At 55.1% G+C, this 15,828-nt stretch overlaps 1 protein-coding gene across 1 annotated transcript in view; it reads left to right on the top strand.

Annotated features, from left to right (window-relative positions):
• The window catches only part of LOC6604583, a 97,096-nt gene that overhangs the window by 48,303 nt on the left and 32,965 nt on the right, over positions 1-15,828 (top strand). The window contains exons 19-38 of the mRNA XM_026988946.1: positions 16-333; positions 579-902; positions 974-1,291; positions 1,362-1,697; positions 1,771-2,097; positions 2,175-2,492; positions 3,067-3,387; positions 3,475-3,798; positions 3,870-4,499; positions 4,569-4,907; positions 4,977-5,285; positions 5,982-6,308; positions 6,389-7,981; positions 8,043-11,234; positions 12,963-13,289; positions 13,350-13,667; positions 13,731-14,072; positions 14,138-14,743; positions 14,799-15,446; positions 15,504-15,821. Of these exons, the coding sequence (XP_026844747.1) occupies positions 16-333; positions 579-902; positions 974-1,291; positions 1,362-1,697; positions 1,771-2,097; positions 2,175-2,492; positions 3,067-3,387; positions 3,475-3,798; positions 3,870-4,499; positions 4,569-4,907; positions 4,977-5,285; positions 5,982-6,308; positions 6,389-7,981; positions 8,043-11,234; positions 12,963-13,289; positions 13,350-13,667; positions 13,731-14,072; positions 14,138-14,743; positions 14,799-15,446; positions 15,504-15,821 (11,535 nt within the window). The remainder of the gene's footprint in view (positions 1-15; positions 334-578; positions 903-973; positions 1,292-1,361; positions 1,698-1,770; positions 2,098-2,174; positions 2,493-3,066; positions 3,388-3,474; positions 3,799-3,869; positions 4,500-4,568; positions 4,908-4,976; positions 5,286-5,981; positions 6,309-6,388; positions 7,982-8,042; positions 11,235-12,962; positions 13,290-13,349; positions 13,668-13,730; positions 14,073-14,137; positions 14,744-14,798; positions 15,447-15,503; positions 15,822-15,828) is intronic.

Raw genomic sequence — 15,828 nt, 5'->3', positions numbered from 1 at the left:
TTGCGTTTCCTGCAGCATCTGAACCGCCAAAGAATTTGGATCCCTGTCTGCCCAGTCCATGTGGACCCAATGCCAATTGTCGGAATGTGAACAATCGCGCCGAATGCTCCTGTGCTCCGGGCATGTTCGGAGCCCCACCGAGCTGCCGACCCGAGTGCGTTATCAATCAGGATTGTCCATCCAACCGGGCTTGCATTCGCCAGAGATGCGAGGATCCTTGCATTGGAATCTGTGGCTTCAATGCCCACTGCTCTACACAGCATCATCAGCCCAAGTGTGGGTGCATTGAGGGTTTCGAAGGCGACCCGTACACCGGCTGCAACATGCGGGAGAGTGAGTACACATTTTACAGAGTATTTGCTATCCTTTCCAAGAGCGCAGGACGCCTGCTCGTAATGTTACATGTTCCTTTCAGTGGTGCTCTAGACGTAAATGGCTTTTGGTATTCATTGATTTATGCATGTTCCTTGTATTATGTACATTTTATAGCATCCTTCTTAGATTTAAGTCTATTTGTATCCACATCCTGTATCCATATCTATATCTATATCCATTCCTATCCATGCTTGCTATGTTAGTCGTGGTTCCGGACCAACCAGCCGATCCATGTCACCCATCCCCATGTGGTGCCAATGCCATCTGTCGTGAACGCAATGGTGCCGGGTCATGCAGCTGCATCCAGAACTATTTCGGTGATCCGTACATAAACTGCCGCCCCGAGTGCGTGCAGAACAGTGATTGTCCCGCGAGCAGGTCCTGCATCAACATGAAGTGCGGCGATCCCTGCGCCAATGCCTGTGGCTTCAATGCCCTCTGCCGTGTGGCCCATCACCAGGCGGTTTGTAGCTGTGAACCCGGATTCACAGGCAATCCGCAACGCGCCTGCGTCGAGCGTCCCTCAAGTATGCCTACGCAACCATCTCTCGGTCCCAAAAACTCTTCTCTAAAAGCTCTTTGCCCATCCTCTCCTTAGATATGTACCTGCCCTTGCCCAAAGACCCTTGTAGACCATCGCCTTGTGGCCTGTTTAGCACTTGCCACGTGGCTGGAGATCACCCCGTTTGCGCTTGCCTTCCGGACTACCTTGGCGTTCCGCCCAACTGCAAGCCCGAGTGCCGCACAAGTGCAGAATGTCCCTCGGATAGGGCGTGTATCAATCAACGTTGCCGCGATCCCTGTCCCGGCACTTGTGGTTACAATGCGCGTTGTCGCTGTACGAATCACTCCCCCATTTGTAGCTGCATCGACGGCTACACCGGTGATCCGTTCCATCAGTGTCTGCCCGAAAGAAGTAGGTTTCACTATGAGAACTCCAATCCTCTCTTGGATAGCGCCACAATTGAAATGTCGTATGTTTGTAGAACCGGAGCCGATACCAGACCCCATCGTGCCATTGAATCGTGCCTGCGTACCATCGCCCTGCGGTCCCAACTCCCAGTGCCAGGTGGCCAGCACTGGAGCCGTGTGCTCCTGCGTGGCCAACTACATTGGACGTCCGCCGGCCTGCCGGCCGGAGTGTAGCATCAATTCAGAGTGCCCCGCCCGGATGGCCTGTATGAATGCGCGTTGTGCCGACCCGTGCATCGGTTCCTGCGGCAACAATGCCCTCTGTCATGTCAGTCAACATGCTCCGGTGTGCATGTGCGAGCCTGGCTTCAGTGGCGATCCCTTCACCGGCTGCTACAAGATCTTAGAAAGTAGGTCCTTCTAGGGAAATACTCAGACTCGTTGCCCAAAATACTTAAACCCCACCATTTCTGTGCCACACAGCGCCCATTGAGGTCTCACAACCCTGTCGCCCCAGTCCTTGCGGCTTGAATGCCTTGTGCGAGGAGCGAAATCGCGCTGCTGCCTGTAAATGTCTGCCCGAGTACTTTGGGGATCCGTACACCGAGTGTCGCCCCGAGTGCGTCATCAATTCGGACTGCCCCAAGTCGCGGGCGTGCGTCAATCAGAGATGCGTCGATCCCTGTCCCGGGATGTGCGGCCACAGCGCCCTGTGCGCTGTCTTCAATCATGCACCCAACTGTGAATGCCTGCCCGGCTACACGGGAAACCCCATTGTCGGCTGTCACCTGGTACCCGAGACGCCACGCTGTAAGACCCCCACAAAGCTAGGCCCCCGCTGAAACCCTACTAATTGTCGCCATTTACCGCCCTCCTGCTCGATCTAGATCCCGACCCAATAGTACCCGAAAATCCATGCCAACCCTCGCCCTGCGGCCTCTACAGCAACTGCCGCCCGGTCAACGGCCATGCAGTATGCTCCTGCGTACCCAACTACATTGGATCCCCACCCAACTGCAGGCCCGAGTGCATGAGCAGCTCGGAGTGCGCGCAGGACAAGTCGTGTCTGAACGAGCGGTGCAAAGATCCCTGCCCGGGCACCTGTGGCAACAATGCGATCTGCCGTGTCGTTAACCATAATCCCATCTGCTCCTGCAGCCCCGGCTTCAGCGGTGATCCATTTGTGCGCTGCTTCCCACAAGAAAGTAAGAATCGAAGGCAAAACTCGAGAAGAAGGACGTACTTTCGGCTAGCCGAAGGTTCGAATACTTTTGCAGATTAAGAGATTTGAGAGAGTTTCTTTCTTGAAGACTATTCTACATGTCTGTCCGATGTCGAATCTGGAAGAAAATTCAAGTAGAACCGATTGTTCAAATACGATTTGTGAATCAAGATATCTATCTTTTAAAACCGGACAGACGCCCTCCCATTTCTGATATTGCTCCGATTGCTCCGAGATTTGTCCAGCCCATATACTTTGAAGGAGTACTAGTCTCTAGGGAAAGAGCTAGTGGTGGAGATAGGGTACACTCTTCGAGTCTATTCATCTGCAAGGGTATAGAAACCGAAATGTTCTCTCATCATCACCATCACTGAAGTGCCCCTCTAGTGCTTTCTCCATTTCATTCCATGCTTGACATCATCCTCTCTATATATATATGTATACTATATCTTTACTTTATTATCTCCTTTGTATGTACTCTATTTTATGGCTTATCTTTGTGCATGATGTTATCATATTTGTGGTTTCCTGGTGTCCTGGTGTGATGGTACATTTAGAACGCCCCATCGTCCATGATCGCGTCGAGCCATGCGTGCCCTCGCCGTGCGGGCCAAACTCTCAGTGTCGGGTGTCGGCTAATGATCAGCCCGTCTGCTCATGCTTGCAACATTATGTGGGTAGGGCGCCAAATTGCCGACCCGAGTGCACTTCGAACTCGGAGTGTGCCGGCAACATGGCCTGCATCAATCTGCGGTGCCGGGATCCCTGCGTGGGTACCTGCGGAAGTCAGACCACGTGTCTTGTAAATAATCATAGACCGATATGCCGCTGCCTCGAGGGCTATGCGGGCGATCCATTCTCCGAGTGTAGTCCACAAAGTAAGGGTCAAGCCACACTCGACGCAACGCCAACGTCATTGCCCCACATTGCTAAACTGCTACCCTTTCCCCACTTCATTCATTTAGCTATCGTTCCGCCCGAGGTTGCACAGCCCTGCAATCCCAGTCCCTGCGGCGCCAACGCGGTGTGCAACGAGCGCAATGGTGTTGGCTCCTGTTCCTGCCTGCCCGAATACAGTGGCGATCCGTACACCGAATGCCGGCCGGAGTGTGTCCTGAACAGCGACTGTTCGAAGAACCGCGCCTGCCTCAACAACAAGTGCCGCGATCCCTGCCCAGGTGTTTGCGGTATCTCCGCCGAGTGTCATGTGATTAATCACGCGCCCAGCTGCAGCTGCCCCTCCGGATACACGGGCAACCCATCGCAGTACTGCCGGGAAATACCAAAATGTAGGGTCTATCTTTGTGTCACTTCTCCTGAAACATCGGTTGAATGAATTTTATTTCCCCATGAATTCTAGTGGCCCCGCCTGTCCAGCCGTGTCGCCCGTCGCCATGCGGCCCGTACAGCCAGTGCCGCGAGGTGAACGGACATGCGGTCTGCTCATGCACCACCAACTATGTGGGCACTCCGCCCGCCTGTCGACCGGAGTGCTCTGTTAGTTCCGAGTGCTCTCAAGACAGGGCTTGCGTGAACTTGCGCTGTGTAGACCCCTGTCCCGGAACCTGCGGCCACGAGGCCATTTGCAAGGTCACGAATCACAATCCCATCTGCTCGTGCCCCAGTGGCTACAGCGGCGATCCGTTTGTGCGATGCGCTCCACGGCAACAAGAACCGGAGCAGCCAAAGTCCAATGAGAATCCCTGCGTGCCCAGTCCCTGCGGCCGCAACTCCCAATGTCGCGTGGTGGGCGAGACTGGCGTCTGTTCCTGTCTGCCCAACTTCGTGGGCCGTGCGCCCAACTGTCGCCCAGAGTGTACCCTCAATTCCGAGTGTCCTGCCAATCTGGCGTGCATCAATGAGCGCTGCACAGACCCTTGTCCGGGGTCATGCGGCTTCAATGCCTACTGCAGTGTCGTTGGCCACTCGCCCATCTGCTCGTGCGACAATGGCTTCACTGGCGATCCATTCGCTGGCTGCAATCCGCAACGTAAGCGCGTCACTTCGCAGCTGTTTCCCTTTTGATATCCGACCTAATCTCGTTTCGTGTGACCTGCAGCTTTGCCAGAACCCGATGAGCGCCTGACACCCTGCCAACCCTCGCCCTGTGGCCCCAATGCCGAGTGCCGTGAACGCAGCGGCGCCGGCTCCTGTACGTGTCTGCCAGAGTACTTTGGCGATCCGTACAGTGGCTGTCGTCCCGAGTGCGTGGTTAATAGCGATTGCTCACGCGACAAGTCCTGCGTCAACCAGAAATGCGTGGACCCTTGTCCTGGCGTTTGTGGCCTGAACGCCGAGTGTCGTGTGTCCAATCACTTGCCCAGCTGCTCGTGCCTGGCCGGCTACACTGGAAATCCGTCGAGTGCATGCCGTGAAATACCCCAACTCCCACCCCCACGTAGGTGTACCTGCAAATCCTAAAAGAAACAAAACAAGACTAAAACCCTACTAAAACCCATTCCCCCAGCCCTGGCCGATGTGAATCCCTGTAGACCCTCGCCGTGCGGTCCGTACAGCCAGTGTCGGGAGATCAATAACCATGCCGTGTGCTCTTGCCAGCCCGGACTCGTTGGCTCTGCCCCCAACTGTCGGCCCGAGTGTATCATAAGCTCCGATTGTGCCCAAGATCTCAACTGTCAGAATCAGAAGTGTGTGGACCCGTGTCCGGGCACATGCGGCATTGAGGCACGTTGTCAGGTCATAAACCACTATCCTGCATGCTCCTGTGCCCCAGGCTATACCGGAGATCCCTTCAATCGGTGCACTAAAATATTGTGTAAGCATGATACGATGTCCCCTTCGAAGGGAGGGCAAGCCAATTGGTGGATACCAGATTCCACCAGTTGGGATGCACTCTTTTAATCACGGTTGCCATATGAAAATGATGAGATAGATAATATCCAAAGATTATAGAACACCTGGAGGATGAATTTCCTATAAGAAACGCCAGTACAACCCGTTCAACCAACGACGAAAACGTACGCTCTCATTATGATTCCTGTTGATTCTCCCGTAGCTCTCATATTTATATTCTTCAGATTTACTTCCGAAGGTACTCTCTTGCTTGTCGTGCCCAGAGCCTACTCTCTCGCATTCTCCTCGTTGATTCTCACTTGTTTTCAATACATGCGTCCCATCTATGTGTTCTATAATCTGGAATTATACTTTTATTTATGTCTCCTAAAATGGTATTATAATGAATACGAGTACACTTCTGTGTGGCAACCGTGTGCCCTGATTCCTCCCTTCCTATTGCATGTATATACACTCTTTACTTTAATGTTTGATTTTTCTGTTTCTCTATTTTATGTTTTTGTGATTTTTATGTACACTATGACTATGTAAACTACTATCCATCCAACTCCAATCTATCTCCGATCTATCCGACTACCGTACTACCTATGTAATGTTTTTATGTAAAATGTGTGTTTATGGCATGGATATGTTGACTATGGCTATTGGCTATGTGTAGTGGAGCCCACAATACCCGAAAAGTCCGGTAATCCCTGTGTACCCTCGCCGTGCGGACCCAACTCGAAATGCATCGATGTGCGCGGTTCGCCTGCATGCTCCTGTCTGCCGGACTACCTCGGCCGGCCGCCCAACTGTCGGCCCGAGTGCATGAGTAGTGCGGACTGTCCGGCGAATCTCGCGTGTGTCAACCAACGCTGCGCAGATCCGTGTGTTGGAGCTTGTGGCCAGAACTCTCTGTGCCAGGTGATCAAGCATCGTCCAACATGCGAATGCGTTCCTGGTTACACCGGCGATCCGTTCTCCGGCTGTGCTGTTGTACAGCAAAGTATATATCAATTGCATGCCAACGTATACCTTATCCTCCTCCACTCACACCACTTTTCCCTTATTTTCTGCCCTATATAGTTACGCCAACGGAGGCGCCACGCAATCCCTGCAATCCCAGTCCATGCGGCGCCAATGCCGTGTGTCGCGAGCGCAACGGCGCCGGCTCCTGCACCTGTCTGCCTGAATACTTTGGCGATCCGTACAGTGGCTGCCGCCCGGAATGTGTCCAGAACGATGACTGCGATCGCTCCCGTGCCTGCATCAACAGCAAGTGCCAGGATCCTTGTCCCGGTGCCTGCGGAATCAATGCCGAGTGCCGTGTCCTGAATCATGGTCCCAACTGCAACTGCTTCGAGGGCTACACGGGTGATCCGCATCGCTCCTGCGCTCTGCTTGAAGTGGTGACCCGACGACCCGAGAACCCATGCCAGCCCTCGCCCTGTGGACCCTACAGCCAGTGCCTGGACACGAACAGCCATGCGGTCTGCTCCTGCCTAGAGGGCTACATCGGAGCACCGCCCAGCTGCAAGCCGGAATGTGTCGTCAGCTCCGAGTGCCCCCAGAATCGGGCGTGCATCAATCAGAAGTGCGCCGATCCCTGTCGCGGATCCTGCGGCAACAATGCCAAGTGCCAGGTGGTGAACCACAATCCCATCTGCAGCTGCGTGCCCGGCATGACCGGCGATCCCATCAGCGGCTGTACACCCAGCGAAGATGCCAAGGAATATCAAGAGCCGTGTGTGCCCTCACCCTGTGGCCCCAATGCCATTTGTCGCGAGATTGGAAACCAAGCGGCTTGCTCCTGCAATGCCAACTTCATTGGACGTCCGCCCAACTGCCGGCCAGAGTGCACCAACAACGACGAGTGCCAGAATCATCTATCCTGCCAGCAGGAGCGCTGCGTCGATCCCTGTCCTGGCTCATGCGGCAGTAACGCCGTCTGTCAGGTAGTGCAACACAATGCCGTCTGCTCCTGTGCCGATGGCTACGAGGGTGAGCCGCTCTTCGGGTGCCAGCTGATTCCCCTGCTGTTGCCCACCGAGGCGCCCACATCGCCATGCGAACCTTCGCCGTGCGGCCCCCATGCCGAGTGTCGCGAACGCAACGGAGCCGGCGCCTGCTACTGCCATGAGGGCTTCGAGGGCAATCCCTACGATGCACAGCGCGGCTGCCGACGCGAGTGCGAGATCAACGATGAGTGCACGGCCGCCCAGGCGTGTGTCCGCTTCAAGTGTATCGATCCCTGCGACAATATGTGCGGGGAGTACGCTCTCTGTACAGTGGATAACCATGTGCCCACCTGCACCTGTCCGGCCGGCTACAGCGGAGATCCGTTCTTCAGCTGCAAGCCCGTGCCGGTTACCCCGCGTCCACCGCTGAACCCGTGCAATCCCTCGCCCTGCGGCCCCAACAGCAACTGTCGCAGCATCAACAACCAGGCCGTATGCTCCTGCCAGTCGGGCTTCGTCAATCAGCCGCCCAACTGCCGACCCGAGTGTATAGTCAGTGCGGAGTGTGCCCCGGAACGTGCCTGTGTGAACAAGAAGTGTGTGGACCCATGTCTGCACACCTGCGGCATTCGTGCCATCTGCAGTACCAAGAACCACAGCCCCATCTGCACATGCCCCCGCGGCATGAGCGGTGATCCCTTCGTTCAGTGCTCTAGGATACGTAAGTATATGAAAGAATCAATGAAAGAGAAATTCTAATGTTCGTCCCGTCCCATCCGCAGCTATAACACACGATGTGACTACCGCAGAACCTCCAGCTGCATCTTGTGTGCCTTCACCTTGCGGTCCCAATGCCAAATGCCAGATTGTGGGCAATAGTCCGGCCTGCTCCTGCTTGCCGAACTTTATTGGCGCCCCACCACGTTGTCGGCCGGAATGTGTCCTGAACTCCGAATGCGGACCCACGGAGGCGTGCATCAATCAAAAGTGCGGCGATCCGTGCTCTGGTTCCTGTGGCTTCGAGGCCAAGTGTCATGTTCTGAACCATCTGCCCATTTGCAACTGCATCGAGGGCTACGAAGGCGATCCGTTTGTGCGCTGTACCGAGAAACCAGAAGGCAAGACCCCGCCGCCGGTCGCCAACGATCCGTGCAATCCGAGTCCATGCGGCCCGAATGCCGACTGCTTTGCCGGTGAGTGCCGCTGCCAGAATAACTATCAAGGAAACGCCTACGAAGGCTGCCGACCCGAGTGTACCCTCTCGGCGGACTGTCCGCGGGACAAGGCCTGCATGCGGAACAAGTGTGTGGATCCCTGCCCCGGAATCTGTGGCAACAATGCCGTTTGCGAGGTGATGAACCACATACCCGTATGCTCCTGTCTGCAGGGCTACGAGGGCGATCCGTTTACCAATTGTCGCGTGAAGCTCATCGAAGATACACCTAAAGTCCAGGCCTGTGCTCCGTCCCCATGCGGCTCGAACAGCCAGTGCCGCGATGTCAACGGACATGCCGTCTGCTCGTGCCTGGAAGGATACATTGGGGCGCCGCCTCAATGCCGTCCCGAATGCGTGGTATCTAGCGAATGCTCTGCGCTACAGGCTTGTGTCAACAAGAAGTGCGTGGATCCCTGCGCCGCTGCTTGTGGCCTGGAGGCACGCTGCGAGGTCATCAATCACAGCCCCATCTGTGGCTGCCCTCCTGGCCGAACTGGAGATCCCTTCAAGCAGTGCACAGAGATAGCCGTGGCCCCGCCTCCAGATGTTAAGGAAGCCCCCAGAGATCCATGTGTGCCCTCGCCGTGCGGACCCAACTCCATATGCAAGCCCGATGAGCGAGGACCCGTGTGCCAGTGCCAGCCAGAGTTCTTTGGTTCGCCACCCAACTGCCGGCCCGAGTGCATTATCAATCCCGACTGTGCCTCGACGCAGGCCTGCATCAACAACAAGTGTCGCGATCCCTGCCCCGGCTCGTGCGGCACAAACGCCGAATGCCGCGTCATCGGTCACACGGTCTCGTGCTCCTGCCCAGCGGGATATGCTGGCAACGCGTTTGTGCAGTGTGTGCCGCAACAGGAGGAACCGGTCAAGCCGTGCCAACCTTCGCCTTGTGGCGCCAATGCCGAGTGTATTGAACGGAACGGAGCTGCTGCCTGCAAGTGCATCGACGAGTACCAAGGCAATCCCTACGAGGGTTGCCGACCCGAGTGCGTGCTCAGCTCGGACTGTACCACGGACAAGGCATGCATACGGAACAAGTGTCAGGATCCCTGCCCGGGAATTTGCGGCCTGAATGCCCAGTGCTATGCCGTGAATCATGTGCCCAATTGTGTCTGCCTCGATGGTCACACGGGCGATCCGTTTACCAACTGTCGCCGCGTGGAGCCCACAACGCCACCGCCAGTCGCCGATCCCTGCATCCCCTCGCCCTGCGGCGCCAACAGCAAGTGTCGCATTGCCAACGGACTGGCCGTCTGCTCCTGCCTGGAGAGCTTCATTGGAGCTCCGCCGAACTGTAAGCCGGAATGCACGGTGAACGCCGAGTGTCAGCCGAACAAGGCCTGCCACAAGTTCCGCTGTGCCAATCCCTGTGCAAAGACGTGCGGCATCAATGCCAAGTGCGAGGTGATCAATCACAATCCCATATGCAGCTGCCCCTCGGATTTGACAGGCGATCCGTTCGCCCGTTGTTATCCAGCGCCTGCCGTTGCCGGACCTAAGGATGCTCCGGAGTCCAAGACGCCCTGCCAGCCCTCGCCATGCGGCCTCTACTCGGAGTGTCGCGTGCGCGACGAGCAGGCCTCCTGCTCCTGCCTGCCCAACTACATTGGGGCACCGCCCAACTGCCGACCCGAGTGCATTGTGAATACGGACTGCTCGCCGAACCGCGCCTGCATTGCCGAGAAGTGTCGCGATCCCTGCGACGGCTCCTGCGGCATCAACTCCGAGTGTCGCATCCAGAACCACCTGGCCATATGCACCTGCCGCGGTGGATTCACCGGCGATCCGTTCGTTCAATGCGTGGAGATCATTGAGACGATCACGAAGCCTCCACTGAACGAACCACAGGATCCCTGCGACCTGCAACCGTGTGGAGCCAATGCGGAATGCCACGAGGGCACCTGCACCTGCTTGAGAGATTACCAGGGCGATCCCTATACGGGATGTCGTCCGGAGTGTACGCTGAGCACCGACTGCGCCCCCGTCAAGGCGTGCTTGAACAAGAAGTGCGTGGATCCCTGTCCCGGAGTGTGTGGCCAGAACTCGCAGTGCGATGTCTCCAATCACATACCGATCTGCAGCTGCCTGCAGGGCTACACGGGTGATCCGTTCGTGCACTGCCGCCTGGAGACGCCCGTGGCCAAGGACCCATGCCAGCCGAATCCCTGCGGTCCCAACAGCCTGTGTCATGTGTCGGCCCAAGGACCGGTGTGTGCCTGCCAGCAAGGCATGCTGGGCTCACCGCCCGCCTGCAAGCCAGAGTGCATAGTCAGCTCCGAATGCTCCCTGCAAACTGCCTGCGTACAGAGGAAGTGTGTCGATCCTTGCCCCGGCGCCTGCGGCCAGTTCGCACGCTGCCAAGTGATCAACCACAATCCATCGTGCTCCTGCAATTCAGGATACACGGGAGATCCGTTCACGCGCTGCTTCCAGGAAGAGCGCAAGCCGCCAACACCCACGGAACCATGTCAACCATCACCCTGCGGACCAAATTCGGAGTGTAAGGTGCTCAATGGAAATGCCGCCTGCTCGTGCGCCGCCACCTTCATTGGAACGCCACCCAGCTGCCGGCCCGAGTGCTCCATCAATCCCGAATGTCCACCGACCAAGGCTTGCATACGCCAGAAGTGCTCCGATCCCTGCGTGAATGCCTGCGGCTTCAATGCCCGCTGCAATGTGGCGAATCATCAACCCATCTGCACATGCGATGTGGGCTACACAGGAGATCCGTTCACCGGCTGTCAAAAGGAACAAGGTAGGACCCCGTTTTCATTTATCTTTTACGAATATCTAGTAGGTAGGCCAAGGCGTAAACCAGCTTTTTATACATACTTTTATGTGGTTTTGGTTTGCTGCTTACTGGGCGCCCAGTACAACATGCGCTCTAAAAATGAGATCTCGATCTGGAGCTTACATATATGCACACACCATACATTGTTTACGCCTTGGATGGTCCCTTCTTGAATGTGAAACTCTTTGAAATCCCCAAAGTTGAATTGTAATGAAAGTACCCCTCGTAAAAAACCCCTATACTTGAAGTTTCACATTCGTTCTTTGCGTATTAGAATAAATGAAGTATTTTTCCAAACACAAACTGCAAGTGCAAGCGCTGCAATTGCATATTCCATTTACTTTAAAGCACTATTTGTTTGCACTAACTTTTTTTGTATTCTCATTAGGGGTCTGCAAGAATGTATTATTAATTGGGGCACACAAACTCACTCATTCATTCACTGTTGGAATGGATGGAGAGCAGAATGCATTCATGCAGACCTCTTCAAGTCAGTTCCACCTCACTACGCGTGTTACTTGTTCTAATACGCTCCTTAGGCAGCACAAATTACATACATACAAATATATTCATTAAAATCTATGATTACCGCACTTACTGGCACAATGCATTGCAAAATGAAGTTTTCTACACCCGAATCGAATTCCACAATTTCACTTCGATACGCAAAATGCAAATTTCAACGAGCACGCAGTCTGTACGAACTGTCGGAGTGAACGTGACGCTGAAAGTGTCTGTATGCTGGGGGTAATCAAAGGTTTTGATTAGCTTTTAACTTTTAATATTTTATACTTGCTTTTGCCCCTAACGCCTGAATATACAATATGCAAACTTGTCACGCCTTTATTTTTGCTTCCTTACCAAAAACCAAATCCAAGCCGTATTATAATGCCTCCGCTCACCCACCAAAAAACAAAAATACCCGCCTTGACTCTTGGCTCCTAACCCCTGATGATATTGCTGTTGCCTCCGCCTTTTTTTGGGCGGGAACCAAATCTGTTGACATGCTTTTACCTAATTCGTTATTTGGCCCACCACACGACCATGTCTCTCCAGTTGCTTACTACCCCACAACACAAATTGAAACCTAACCCAAAAATTACCCGAAATTGAGTACTGCGTTGTTGTCCCCCCTACCAAAAGCAAAATCTACGTTACGCCAAAGATCTAAACTAAATTCTAGTCAAGAACAAATTAGAGTATTCAAATGTATAACATAAAACTGTAGTTTAACCAAAGAAATCAATAAATCCAAGGATATAACCCCTGCAATAGACAATTGTTTTACTTACGACACGAAAAAAAAGTAACGCCACTGCAATGGCACAACCACAGCACTTACACAACACTGCCACTACCACCGCACACACGCAGCGCACAGCGTTTAACAACACTAAGCCAAGCGGTAAATATCGCAGCACACACTAAATAAAGCGCTGCACTTGAAATGCAATTTTATTTGCAAATTTCGTTAACTGAAGCAAAATATAATGCCAACACCTAACTATACCGTAAACGTACTGTAATCTGTAACCACAATTGGATTAATCAGAGCCGCAAAGGCCAACGCCAGGTGTGTGTTGTACTGTACTAAACCCGAGATCCACTGAAGAATTATAATTAAAACTCTCTGACCTTCGTTTCTCCGTCTCTCCCACTCAAATCACTTTCTACCCCCCCTAACAAAAACAGAGCGCATTGTCAATGAACAGGTGACGCCCTGCGAACCCAATCCCTGCGGCTCGAATGCTGTATGTCGCGAACGCAATGGGATCGGCTCCTGCCAGTGCCTGCCCGATTACTTTGGCGATCCCTACCAGTCCTGTCGCCCCGAATGCATCCGAAACTCGGACTGTCCCACGAACAAGGCCTGCCAGCAGCAAAAATGTCGCGATCCCTGCCCCGGCACCTGCGGCACCAATGCGGACTGCAGCGTTACGAATCATCTGCCCACCTGTACATGCCGCATCGGATACATTGGTGATCCCTACCGCTACTGCCATGTGGAGCCAGCCCAACGTAAGATACCCACACACCCATCTGAGATCCATCGTGAGATTGTCCCGTCCCCCTTTCTAGCTATCCGTCTGGCCGAACCCGCACAACCCTGCCACCCCTCGCCGTGTGGCCCCAACTCTCAGTGTCGCGAACTCAACGGCCAGGCCGTCTGCTCCTGCATCGAGCTGTACATCGGTCTGCCCCCCAACTGCCGTCCCGAATGCGTGCTCAGCAGCGAGTGTCCCACGGACAAGGCGTGCATAAGTCAGCGATGCCAGGATCCCTGCCCGGGTACATGCGGCATCAATGCCGAGTGCCGGGTTCGGAATCATGGTCCACTCTGTCAGTGCCGTCAAGGCTTCACCGGCGACTCCTTTACCCGTTGTTATGCCCTGCCACGTAAGACCACCATCCACTCTATCTGCCAAACAGAGAGATCTAACAGACATGCAACCTCTTTAGCCCCGCCGCCTGTTGTTCAGCGTGTTGATCGTGATCCCTGCATGCCATCGCCCTGCGGCTTGAACAGCCAGTGTCGCAATGTGCAGGGCGTGCCCTCCTGCTCCTGTCTGCCCGAGTTCCTTGGAGCACCACCCAACTGTCGTCCCGAATGCACCATCAGTGCCGAGTGTTCCTCGAATCTGGCCTGCATCCGTGAAAAATGTATCGATCCATGTCCAGGGTCCTGTGGCTACGATGCAGAATGCAATGTGGTGAATCACACGCCCATTTGCGTCTGTCCCGTAGGCTATACTGGGGATCCGTTCAGCAGTTGTCGTCTGTCGCCACCCGAACCCGTTCAAAGTAAGCCTAATCCTTGATCCTTGATGCTGAGTCCCTCCCTAACTGCAAAACCCCATCGTACGTAGGTGAATATGTGGATCCGTGCAACCCATCGCCGTGTGGTCCGAACGCGCAGTGCTCCAACGGTGTCTGCAGCTGTTTTTCCGAGTTCCATGGCGATCCCTATGCCGGCTGTCGTCCGGAATGTGTCCTCAACTCCGACTGTCCCAGGGACAAGGCCTGTCTGCGCAGCAAGTGCCAGAATCCATGTCCAGGAACGTGCGGCGAGAATGCCATTTGCGATGTCATAAATCACATTCCGATGTGCCGTTGTCCGGACGGCACCGCTGGCAGTGCCTTTATACGCTGCTCTCCCGTCCAGCAAACTATTGTGGAAACGAATCCCTGCCGTCCATCTCCCTGCGGACCGAATTCCCAGTGCCGCGAGGTCAACCAGCAGGCGGTTTGCTCCTGCCTGTCCAGCTATATCGGTGCCCCACCGTCCTGTCGCCCCGAGTGTACCTCGAACGCCGAGTGCGCGCCCTCGCAGGCGTGTCTGAACCAGCGTTGCGGAGATCCTTGCCCTGGCACCTGTGGCGTAGGTGCCAACTGTGCCGTGGTCAGCCATAGTCCCTTCTGCACCTGTCCCGAACGCTTCACCGGGAATCCCTTCATCCGTTGTCAGCCACAAAGTAAGAAAGAGGCAAGCCCTAAGCGAGTATTGTCAATAATGTTTGTCCTTCCCAGTTGAACCCGTGCGTGATCTCGTCCCAGTCGAACCCTGTCGTCCATCGCCATGTGGCCCCTATTCCCAATGCCGCCCTGTTGGCCAAGAAGCCCCCGCCTGCTCCTGCCTGGAGACTTACATTGGACGGCCTCCGAACTGCCGTCCAGAGTGTGTAACGAGCTCGGACTGCACCAGCCAGATGACATGTGTCAACCAGAAGTGCGTCGATCCGTGTCCCGGACGCTGTGGTCTCAATGCCGAGTGTCGTGTAGTGAGCCATGCGGTGCAGTGCATCTGCCAGCAAGGCTTCACCGGCGATCCCTTCGTGCAGTGCAGCCCCGAAACCATCCGCGACATCGAGGTTCGCACTCCGTGCAGCCCCAGTCCCTGTGGACCGAATGCCGTTTGCCGTGATCGCAATGGCGTCGGTTCCTGCCAGTGCCTGCCCGAATATTTCGGAGATCCCTATGCCGGCTGTCGGCCGGAATGTATGCTGGACTCGGACTGTCCCTCGAACAGGGCGTGCCAGCAGCTGAAATGCCAGGATCCCTGTCCCGGAACATGCGGCCTGAATGCCCAGTGCCAGGTAGTAAACCATCTCCCAACCTGCAATTGCCTCACTGGATATGAGGGGGATCCGTACCGCCAGTGCACCAGAATGCAAGAGCGTAAGAACCGTCCCTTCCCTCTCCTTCCCTCATCCACTAATGAGAGCCCACTTTTAGCACCACAAAAAGAGTACGTGAATCCTTGCCAGCCCTCGCCCTGCGGCCCCAATTCCCAGTGTCGTGTGGCCAACGAGCAGGCCGTTTGCTCTTGCCTGCCCCTCTTTGTGGGAACTCCTCCCGCCTGTCGACCCGAATGCACCATCTCCTCCGAGTGTCCCAGCCATCAGGCATGTGTTAACCAGAAGTGCGTGGACCCATGCACCGGCGACAGCTGCGGCAGCAATGCCGTGTGTCGAGTGCGTAACCACAGTCCCATCTGCAGTTGCCTCAGTGGCTTCACTGGCGATGCCTTTACGCGTTGCTTCCCCATTCCACGTAAGTG

Source organism: Drosophila persimilis, unplaced genomic scaffold (assembly GCF_003286085.1).
Source record: "Drosophila persimilis strain 14011-0111.01,24,50 unplaced genomic scaffold, DperRS2 tig00000191-arrow-pilon, whole genome shotgun sequence".
NCBI lineage: Eukaryota > Metazoa > Arthropoda > Insecta > Diptera > Drosophilidae > Drosophila > Drosophila persimilis.
Note: the sequence above shows the minus strand (reverse complement) of the source record. Positions and strands in the feature narration are given on the sequence as shown.